General features: G+C 32.8%; 1 protein-coding gene across 2 annotated transcripts in view; it reads left to right on the forward strand.

Moving 5' to 3' along the window:
• Positions 1–10,550, forward strand: part of Gpr180 (G protein-coupled receptor 180) — a 29,234-nt gene extending 18,684 nt beyond the window's left edge. Inside the window, exons 6-9 of one of the 2 annotated variants that reach the window (XM_005317043.3) lie at positions 1,475–1,632; positions 4,046–4,237; positions 6,250–6,327; positions 7,404–10,550. In XM_005317043.3, coding sequence (XP_005317100.2) covers positions 1,475–1,632; positions 4,046–4,237; positions 6,250–6,327; positions 7,404–7,562 — 587 coding nt within the window. In that variant the 3' untranslated portion in view covers positions 7,563–10,550. Of the gene's footprint in view, positions 1–1,474; positions 1,633–4,045; positions 4,250–6,249; positions 6,328–7,403 lie in introns of those variants that run through there. The other variant, XM_078016210.1, reaches the window with a different exon arrangement.
• Positions 10,551–11,843: the final 1,293 nt, after the last annotated feature.

Genomic DNA, 11,843 nt, shown 5'->3' on the forward strand with positions numbered 1-11,843 from the left:
GAGCCAGAATATTAGGGGGGTTTTCCAGGTATTTGTTTTTGCTACTTAGCAGCTTATGTATTATTTCTTGCTTAATAATAGCTTTCTTTCATATTTTCTATTGCACGGTAAGTACACTGAATGAGTGAATCAATTTCTACATAAGCTACTTAGCAGCTTATGTAGGAATATTCCTTTAGCTTCTTTATGTAATTAAATGAATGTGTATTTGTGAAATGTTTAATAAAATTAATTGATATCACAGTGATTAAAAAATCACTATGATGAAAAGAAAGTGTTCTTGATGTGATTTGCCATAACATTTTATATTATTCAAATGTAGTGGCAATTATCAGAATTCACTACCACAGATACATTAGTATAAATGTAGAGTAGCCAGTTTTAATTTAGATGAAAGGGGAAAATCTGTAAAAATATATTTGAAAAGGTGTATTAGAAATATATTTTTAGCTTGCAGTTTTTAAACATGAGCCTTTATATACTAGAGCTAGTTTTCTCTGTTTTTATAATATCCTTACATAAAAGAAGTAAAATTTATGAATATCAGAGTTTCTGTGTCGCACTCCGTTAAATTATCATAAATTTATTCCAAAATGCACATCAGAACACACCACTATGAAAAATTGTAGCCCTTAAAAAATCAATCACTACTAGTTTATATAAATATAGGTGGAACTTGAAGTATTTATAGATTTTGTTTCCCTATACTGCTGAACTGGATACAGGTGATTTTGTTACTGTTTTTTAAAAGTAGCAGGCTTCCCCTGCAGTTCAAGTGATAGCCACCTGGTGGCACATTGCACTAATTCACCAAGCTTTCCATTTGTCTTCAGCACTTTGAAACTAAAACTGACATAATTGGATGTCACAGTGGCTATGTACTTTATTGTCATAGTGTTTCTTACTAATAATTTTAGAAAATGCTATTTACAATATAGTTTAGTCATCAAAAAAATTAACAACCCAGAATAAAAGGTATTAATATTTTGTACACTGCACAAATTATATTTGAAATTTGATTCTTTTGATCAGATTATCTATGGTTATGAAAGCTTAGAAAAATGGAAAATATGTATGTCTTTAAGGTTAAACTTAATAGAGATATGATATGGGTATGTGTGTGTATATATATCTATATACATGTATATATATGTGCGTGTATATATATATATGTATACATATATATATGGGTATGTGTATATATATATATATATATGTATACATTTTAAAGTAGTATTACCACTGTTTTAACTGTTTTTATAAACATTACACATTTTTCGGAAATTTTTGTGATCCTTTAGAATTATCATACATGAATATCTCTAATTGAATTTCCTTAGCATCTCTTTAAAAAAATGCCTGTACTTTTGTGGCTTACAAAATAAAAGAAAAGGTAATTTTATCTCAATGCAAAAAGTACCAAATTCTGTGTATTATGAAAACTTGGTTAACTTCAATTTTTATTTCCCTTTAGTTTTTGACATTGCTTCTCAAATTCACATGTTATACCTACTTCTGAGTCTATGCATGGGTTGGACTATAGTCAGAATGAAGAAGTCTCAAAGCAGACCTCTCCAGTGGGATTCTACTCCTGCATCCACTGGCATTGCCGTGTTCATTGTTATAACACAGGTGAGTGCTGAGTGCTGAGACCCAGTTTTATGCTTAACAATATTTAGAAATGCCAACGTATTTCAGAATTGAAATTTGGGACCCATGAGGAATTTGTATCATTTTGAAGTATGGATTTAAAGATCAAATAATCTGTTAACCTTCCAGGTGATAATATATATAGTTTGTGGGATTTAATTGTAACTTACCTGGATTTGAGCATCCTACCAGCTTTTCTAAGTGTAATGTTTCCTATTTAATAATAGCTTTCTTTCATATTTCTTTATTACATGGTAAGTACTGACCATTTAATGAGTGATTCAATGAATTTGAGATTTTATTCTATTGACAAGGATCTTTACAGTTGGTTACTTTATACATAAAAATATTTGAGTAACTATAGGAGATTAATTAAAAGGCACAATATGGAATAAGATAGAATGGGGTCTATTTTTTGGAAACAAATATAAAAACAGATCTGGTCTTATATAGAGGACATAAGTTTTGAGGATTTTCAGTAATAGCAAAACATAGGTCCTTTAATTTTTTCCTTTTCCTCTATATTAGTAGTATTGACTGTATTCTAAGATATCTCTATGCCTATGTGCAATGGATTTATAAAAATTAGGAAGAAAGAAAGGTGTGAACAAAAATTTATACTGAGTCTGTGGCCAGCATTAACTACAGATAATAATGAAATATGAATGTGGGCTCTGTAAAGGGCATTATGATGTAGGTTTTAATGCATTAAATAAATTGAAAATTCACTAATCAATGGTGGAGCCAGTGCTGTATTCATCTTTTTCCATAGTATTAGTAAAGTATAGTAGGTGCTGAGTGACGTAGGAGTATTGAATTTACATGATTGATTTGAGAAAGATTATTTCCTAGTGGGTGATATTTTGAAAGTAGAGAGTACCAGGAAAGGGCCTATGAATTCAATTAGAAGTGATTAAAATAAAGTAAGACCAACTTAATGTTTTTGATCCAGGATATATGGAGAATATTATTAATTTCTTTTAAAATTCTCATTTCTAAATTCATAGCTCTTTTAAAAACTCAGTTTTCATTAATCATTTTGTTATAATTTTAATTCATTATCATAGACAAATACAAACTGAAAATTAAGATTTTGACCCTACCCTAGAGTTTAAAAGGGCATTTAGGAAGAATGCATTAGATAAAGCCCTGATCCTCAGCAGCCAGACAAGGTTGATGAGACAGGCAACCAAAGACTACATAAATACATATATCATACAGATCACATATTGGCATATGTGTATGAAAATAGGGAGTTCAAATTATAAAAATGTGAAACATGAAAAATAGTAATTCTATAATAGTACTTGTGGTGTAAAATTTAAGTTTAGAAATGTGGTTAAGAAATCAGATAGGCATAATTTTATGGAAGGAATAACACTTTCAGTAATAGCAAAATTTAAGCTCCTAAAGAAAATTTTACATGTGCAGGATGACAAAGTTCACTTACTAAGAGTACTAGCAGTAATAAAATTAGGGTAGAACTGTGAGAATGAGGAAAGGAAGAGGTTGCTGATAAACCCATAAAATCTAAGAATTGAATTTCATAGTGAGATTTATCTAAACTCTTTGGAAGTCACTAAAGACTCAGTTCTGTGGGTTGAGTTGACAAATAAATGAAGCCCAAAGGTATGTTTGATGCTAAAAATATTACAGTAATTTAAGCAGTTGATGTTTGGTAAGGATAGAGGAAAGATGGACACTGATTTCTACTGAATGGCAGTAAACAGAATTGCATAATGAGAACTTGCTGCGCTTTTCACTGTTGAAATAACTATATGGGAGAAAAGGTCAACAGACAACATAAGGGTGTGTAACAGTGCCCTGGGCACTTACAGTGAACATGAAAGATGTGTTTTCTTTTAGCTATGAGGTTACCATGAAAAAGTGAAGTCTGAAATCAACAACTCTGACTTGTTAATTCTAGATTACAAAAGATCTTGAGACATTTGAGAGTTACCTTGAGATAATAGACTAATGCAGAACAGTTTGATTTTTATTGACAATACTGAAGTAAGAAGAGGATGGATTTAGAAGAAAGTTTACATTTATTCACTTAACCTTTTCAATATATTTCTATCTTTAGAGATGTCATATCTGAATCAGGATAGCACTAGTTTGTTTTTTTGTTTTGTTTTGTTTTGTTTTTAAAACTGGGTCTCGCTTGATAAAAATTCATTTTCTCTGACTTAGTTGTTATCAGAGCAAAGAAAAAACTATGCCTGTACTTTATTATTTAACAGGCTTTATAATCTATTACATCTTTACATCTCTTAGGAATGTTTATATAATGTTAAAGGGAAAGTTTGCAAAAGTTGAAAAAAAATATTTTAGGGAGGTATCATTTTTTTTCTTCTCTAAATGTAATGTTTAAATTTTTAAAATTTTTTTGCAGAGTATTTTACTACTTTGGGAACAGTTTGAAGATACTAGTCATCACAGCTACCATTCGCACCACAACTTAGCAGGGATTCTCCTAATCATTTTAAGAATTTGCCTAGCATTGTCTTTAGGATGTGGACTCTATCAAATCATCACAGTGGAGAGAAGCACACTCAAAAGAGAGTTCTACATCACATTTGCCAAAGTATGAGCTGGGGTAAAAAGTGATTATTCTGATTATGAATGTTGTTCTGATTTCTGTGGGAAGTTAATAAAATCCACATGCTAACTTCTGTTTACTTATTATGTGTTAGGAGCCTACTGTAAGCCCTTTATTTGCATTACTCATTTAATCTTCACAACCATAATGCTGTGGGCATTATCTTCCCAATTTTAGAGAACCTGTGGAGTAGTATTTTCCATGTAATCTTTGTCAACTTTGCCTGTATTATAGTTTCTTATATCAATAGGGATTTTGCATTTTCTCTGTGGTAACAGAATATTTTTTAATTTTTTAATGATATTCTAATTTATCATTCTAATTAGAATACAGTTTGCAATTTTTCAACAGTTTATTAATTAGCTGAACTGTTTGTCTCAGAGTTATGCAGTGTTTTATAACATTTGAGGAGCTATCCTGTAGCATAAGCAGATGAAGTCAGGTGGCTGAGTACCTATTGTGTTTCAGCTACTTCACCCATATAAAATCATGTCCATTTTATTCCCCCTTTCTTTATTGTTGTATTTTTTTGGTTGTTTATTTGTTTTTTGTTGTGCTGAGTATTGACTTAGGGGCTTTATGCATGCTAGGCAATCACTCTACCAACTGAGCTATATCCCCAGCCCTTTAGTCCCCCTTTGTATATCACTCTTAGGCCTGAGAGATCTTTAAAAATACATATTTTTTGTTTGTTTGTTTGTTTGTTTGTTTGTTTTATTCTCCCTATACCTAGTTAGTCAAAGGAAAGATTGTCAAGAGAAGTGTTGGAGCAGTAACTCACAGAAACCTTCCTTCCATAGAGGTTCTGTTTTTCTGTCAGGTTGCAAAAATCTGTGTCCCTTCATTCCTGTGTGCAGTAGATCCAGCCTGGTCCACCAGCATTCTGAGGCATGTATGGCAGAAGAGCCAAATTCCTCCCTATTTCTGGTGTTGAACTTTGCAAAGCTGCTGCAGTGGCCCTAGAACCCAGCTTCAGACTGGGTTCTAGGGCCACTGCAGAGTACCAAAAGGGCAAGAAATTGCCATTTTGCTTTTGGATTTTTCACAGGGGAAGGAGTGGATATTGTTTGATAAGTTCATATATATTTGAGATGTTTGGGCCCTTTTTTTGTTCAAAACAGTATTAAATGTTTTTATTTGAACTTAAATAAAAATTATTTTTAGTTTTTAATATAACTTTTTGAATAGGGTCAAAAATCTAAAAGTATTCAAAGAGTAGCAAAAAGTACTTCTTACCTTGCTTCCTTCTATGCAGTTACCACCATCTCCTCATATCATCATTGATAGGAGTTCCTAATTTATCCTCCCAGAGAATTTTATTTATTTCTACATATAGTTTCCTCCATTTTCATTCATGTAAAAGTGTACCAAAAACTTTTTCTACATCTTTTTAATCCTTAAATCTTCAGTGTACCCCACAACAGCTATATATTAACTTACTTGTTTCAAATTTAATTTTTGGAAAACCGAATATGCTGAAATAGTTCAAGGAAAACCAGAAAAAGATGTTTGGAAAGTATAATATAAACAGTTTTCCATTCTTACCTGCCCAGTTCCCCCTCCTCCATATTACCTCCAAATAGGTAACCACTATTAATCAGTTTTTGGTGTGTATTTTTACAAAGTTTCTTTGTGTATCTACATTCACATATGAATGTGCATTTTTATGTTTTTTTACAGAAATATTCTACATTTGTACCTTGCTTTTTCTCAATTATTGTTGCTTATATTAATGTATTTATAAGTATTATCAAAATTTGTATAGATAACAGATTTACAAATAGAAGGTTATAAATACTCTTTTAAAACACATTTGGTTAGGAACAGTATTAATATGACAGCAACAGTAAATTTTTTCTACATTTTATTGCAAGCTTTATCCTAAAGGCCAGTTGAGGCCAATCGGGAATTCAGTGCTAGTAACAATGTTTTTATCTGGTACAATCTGTAAATAAAGACAAAGCTGTACTTATTGACTTATTATTCATTTGTTTCAGGGTTGTATCCTGTGGTTTTTATGCCATCCTGTTCTTACATGCATTTCTATCCTTTTCAGTGACTACCAAAGAGATAAGGTAAGTAATATAATCAAACTAGTCGTTTTAAATGAAAATGTAGTCCTTTTTTTTTTGAAAAATATTGAGGTAGGAGAGGCCTGTTGATTCAGAAGTTTCTTATTAGTTCTTTACAGCTGACAAAATATTGAACTTGTGATTGTTTAAAATATAAAATGATTTTTAGAAATTTAGTTTATAAGCAAAATGATGGAAATATCTTTTGTTCTTAATTCAGCCTTCTTCAAAATAATGTTATATATATTAAATATGTAATATATATATATATATATCTCCTCCCGCCCCCAGTGCTAGGCGTCAAACCCAGGGCCTTGTGTATGCTGGGCAAGTGTTTTACTTTGAACTACATACCCAGCCACATAGTATAGAATTTATAATACATCTTTGTTAAAAAAAAAAAGATTAAATTTTTTGCTCCATAATGGTAAAAATCATGATAGATTCATAAAAATCAGTCTAGTTTCTGTAACAGACTACAGTCTGGAGTGCCATGCTCAAGTATGCCGAGTCTTGATTGTGTTGATTCCTCCCCTCCTGGACGAACTGCTCCATCACTTGAGAGTGGAGTTCTGCCAGGAGCCCCTTACAAAGCAGTGCACTATGTGCTTGAATGCACAAATGTTTATTGAGCCTGAGGTATTCACTAGGGTAAATAAGTAGGAAGGTAGTATATAGAAATAGGGAAGTGACTTGAAAATCTCTGAAAGGGCTTTAGAGCACTCTGGCATTTGGTAGTGGCATGCTTAATTCCTATTAGCCAGGAACCTGGTTTTTCCTGTGAGTTACTACTCTTGTCTATACTCTTATGTGCACACCCTTAGGAGAGAATGTTTTAGCAAGTTTTTCTTTTGTGTCTTACTTGGCATCTGTAAACTGTTGGAGGGATTTTTCCCTTGAACAATTACAGTTCATAACATAAGTCATATTTTCCTGTTGAAGATTTCTTTGATAAAATGTACATGTGGTAAAGATGAAGGATAGAGTACTGTATATAAAAAGCATATACGTGTTCATGATAAATAGAATATATTTTCTGTTTCTGCTTGCAGTAAAAGCATTCTTTCCTTTCTTTTCAGGTTATTACAATAGGTGTTATCCTTTGCCAGTCTGTTTCCATGGTTATTCTCTACAGACTTTTCCTATCCCACAGTCTATACTGGGAAGTCTCTTCTCTTTCCTCAGTAACACTACCACTGACCATATCATCTGGACACAAAAGTCGCCCTCATTTCTGATACTTGATTTTTGTTGAAAGAAAAAGTGAATTGGTTAAAGGAGTGCAATAAGGATCCAAATACAGTGACTCTTTTTTCATACATTTGGTATGAAAAATTGAACTTTGAAACCAGAGCATGTTATTTATATAACTGCATTTAAGCAGTACCAAAATCAAAAAGGTAATAAGTCAAATGTTTTGGAAGAAACTTAAACAATAAACTTTCAAGAAAGAGTGTTGTTATAAGGTGATTAAAGCAATTTCCATATGGAATAAATGTGAAAAAGAACTATATGATAGTTTGGTAAGATATTCACCAATTATAATGCCTCATATCAATAGTTAACTCAGGTTTGATAGTATTTTAAAAAGTAATCAGTTAAATGATTACTTGCATATACATATCTAAACTAGTCCAGTTATGAAATCAGTGTAATACATTGATTGAAAAAACTGCTTCATTTTAATGCTTTAAAGAAAATGTATTTCATGTTAGAGTTTAAAGAATTTGAAAATGAGATTACTTCAGGAAATGAATATAAAATATATTCAGCTACCTAAATAAGATTTTGTTTACTTGTGGGTGGGTTTATTTGCCAATTCTTTCATTTTTGGCTCTAGTTCAGGTTTAGCTTGATTAGCAAAGGATTTTTGACAAATTTATGAAAAATAAAACCTAGACACTTTACATAGGTTTTAAGGACAAAGGATTTTAAAATTTGAGCACTTAGGTAAAGGGACAAAAAGGTTTATGTGTCTGAAAAGAAAAAAGGAAAAGGTACTATGTGATATGGTACTAAAATTTTAATCCTGATATAATTCATTTCTCTTACATTGAATCCTCAGTCATAATTAAGCCATATACCCAGATTAAATTAACAGAAGCATTTCACATAAATGTTGGTTTCAGTCATCAACTACCCATGAATTCCTGCCCAAGGATACTTAATCAGGATTAAATTTTCTATGAATAATTGAAAAACAAAATACTCACTGGGTTTGTTATAATCCGTGTTGGCACTGGATTCTAAGTAGTTGCCATCTTGAATCCTTTGTAATAAAGCCATATTTGTGTTTTGGTGTGTGTGTGTGTGTGTGTGAGAGAGAGAGAGAGAGAGAGAAAGAAAGATGCCCTTCTGTTGAGTACACTAGTTTAAAAATACTCCATCAAGTGCCTGATTAAAGAATTGCTAGATGGTTGTCACTGTCTGCTGTATAAAGTGAATATTCCCATTCATAGTAACTGACTGGAAATAATTCTGTTGCTGTTTGTCAAGTTGTTCAGGCCTTTTTATTTTTATTTCTGGTTATTTAAAAATATTTTTATCTGCTTATTACATTTTAAAACAGGAAATGGTGCAATGATCTAATAATTAAACTTGTAAATTAGTTAAAATGATGTAGCTCAACTTAAGAATATCTATGGCTTTGTCTGTGTTTTTCCCTGGCACATAGTCTCACTGGAAATGAATAGTATTCTACTTTATTCTAAAGGCAAAATATTTTTGTGTGTGACTAGCAAAATGGCACAGTAACAAAGCTCAACCCACTGATTAAATCATCTCCCTAATAGTTCTTTGTCTATCATTTAATAAATGAGTGCTGCAGGTTAAGACTAGAAAGTCTGAAGAATGTTTTAGGTTTACAGGATCTGCTGAGTGGTCATAACTTTTTCTTTTATCATATCACTAATAACAACCAGTTAATGTCTGCTATGTTCAACTGAGTCACAGTTAATTAATCTAAAAGAGTGAGAAAAATTTTTTCATATAATTTGTGAAATTGCAACAATGGGAAAGGAATAATTATTTGTATTATTTTATATAAAGAACACAGTAACTATAATCAACATGTGAAATGTATTACTATACTTGCATTTATTTAACTTCAAAAGTTTTTGTTTATTTTTTTTAAGTGTAGCTGAAATTGCAGATAATTTATTTTGTTATTCAAAAGCCATTGTTAAATGAAGGAAAACAGTTTTTAATAAATATATAAAACTGTCCTTGGTTAGTAATCAGGGACAAAATTTATAGTTTGTAAGTCATGACACAGCATCTCTTTTTCTTTCTGAATGTTTACATGGAGATTCTTCACTACAGATTACAGGAAGATAAGCATATAGTGCAAACTCTAATGAAATATAAAAACTTCTTTTCCTCTGTCAGATAATTCTTTTTTATCCACTTTTACAATTTTTCTTGGGATAAATGTTCTGCCACTCCTGCCCCTTTTGGGAAGCAAATTTTTTTTTCTTTGGGAAGAAAAAATTCTTTCCTTATTGACATGCATAATAGTAAGAATGCCTGCATCAGGCACTTAACCTTCATTATCACTAAGCCCTGTTGCAATACCCAAGCTCCCAATGAACTGAGTAGGAGACTGTTTCCTCTAAGGTCATCCATCCATTGAGTTTTTCTACTCTACCCTCACGATTTAATGAGCATGTATTCAGTGTGTATGGTTTTAGTGAGAATGAATGGTTATCCATGTTAATTTTACTGTTGATTTGAACATTAAATCCAGAATTGTGCTGAAATCTGAAATGAAAAGAACTCAGTACTTCAGAATTTGAACCTGGCTTTCAGCCAGACTGTATTGCTAGCAGGGAGAATTAATCCAGGCAGAAGAGCTTACTTGAGGGAAATTTTTCATAATCTCAAGTAAAGTTAAGCCAATTCTCATGAAGCTAGAAGTGATACAAGTCTAAGGTCACCTCCAATAAGCCTAGAATCTGTATATCAGCAAGAACATGAACCCCTTCTCTCCCTTGGGAGACTGCACATTCTCTGGAAATTTTTTAGAAACCTGAAATTACTTGTAAAACCCACTCTTTTACATAGCTTCTGTGGTGTCAAATCATTGGGGATTTTGTTTTTGTTTTGAGAATTGTCATGCTCATTAGAAACATCCAGTTGGTTAGAGGTCAGATCGGAAGGGTTAGTGCCACTTTGTCTTCCAGAATGGATTTCTGAATTGAGACAATAAAGGATTGATTTTCCTATGAGGTCTGGACACCAGTGTGGAAGCCCTATAGCTTGAACTTTTGTAGTGGCTTGTGAGTAACATTGCTGCCTCCACACCTGGGCAGCCTTCTGCTAGCTCCAAAAGCTTTGTGCACACTGGGCTGCAGGAATGCAGTGAAGCCTGGAGGTGTGGGAAGACAGCCCTGCCACTGTAGGCATTCTCCACTGTGCAGCCAAAATACCCTCTTAAAGACAAATCAGCCATACAGCGGGCATCCAGGAATTCTTTGTGCTAATCTTATGACTTTTTTGGAAATTTGAAATTATTTCAAAATAAAACATTTAAAAAATATTTAAATCAGATCCAACTACTACAGCCCTGATAACTCTATTTGCCTCTCATTGTACTTAGAAAAAAGAAGTGCCCATGTATTACCATGTTTTCTGCAAGTCCCCATAGGGTCTAGTTAATCCCTACCTCTATATGTGATTTTATTAATTTGTATCACTCTCCCTTCCACCATACCTCAACCTCATTGTTCTTCATCTAAAAGCACCCCTCTTATGTCCCTAAATTGGCACTAGCCATTTCTTCTGCCTAGGATATTCTCTTCCAAATCCTGGTTGCATGACCAAATCCTCATCCTTCAAATTCTCTGTACAAATGCCTTTTCAGACACCTCAACCATCTGTGATAGATTTGATGGGGCCAATTAAGTTCCCGAGTTTTTGTCCCTATGTAACTCTAAGACAATACAGTCCACAAAAAGCAATTGATAGAGGAGATTTAGAAGGTGGAAGTAAAGCAGCAGTCAGGTCCAGACTCTCTGTAATTAGAAGGTCCAAGCAAGGCACTAGGCACTGTTGCAGCTTACCCCACATTGTTGACTCATCTTCTTGGCCTATGGGACAATAGCAAGGAACACAGCTTCCGGCTGGATCATCCCCTTAAGCCTGTGATTCCTGGGCCAAGTGTGTATATTACTCTGTGACAGACAGTATTAGTTTCTGCAAAACAACACTGTGCTTAACTTTGGACAACTGAAGGAAGTGAGATTGGTGTGAGTTCCAGTCCATTCTTATAAGTTCTGTTTAGTCCCCATGGGTTTTATTCTTCCTAGAAAGTTCCTGGATTCTTCCATTTTATATCATCTTTCGTACCCAAGTGCCAGAAAAAGAGAAACAGCTTTCCTAAAATCCATATAATTGCTTTGTTTTAAATATTAAAGGTATGTGTTACATTCTAACGGTTCTCCTAATCAGATCCTGAAAACACCATCCTATCTAATGCTGCTCTCCCATCCTAATTATTCTCATATTATCCTTTTTTTTTT

This window comes from Ictidomys tridecemlineatus, chromosome 6, assembly GCF_052094955.1.
Source record: "Ictidomys tridecemlineatus isolate mIctTri1 chromosome 6, mIctTri1.hap1, whole genome shotgun sequence".
NCBI classification, from domain to species: Eukaryota; Metazoa; Chordata; class Mammalia; order Rodentia; family Sciuridae; genus Ictidomys; species Ictidomys tridecemlineatus.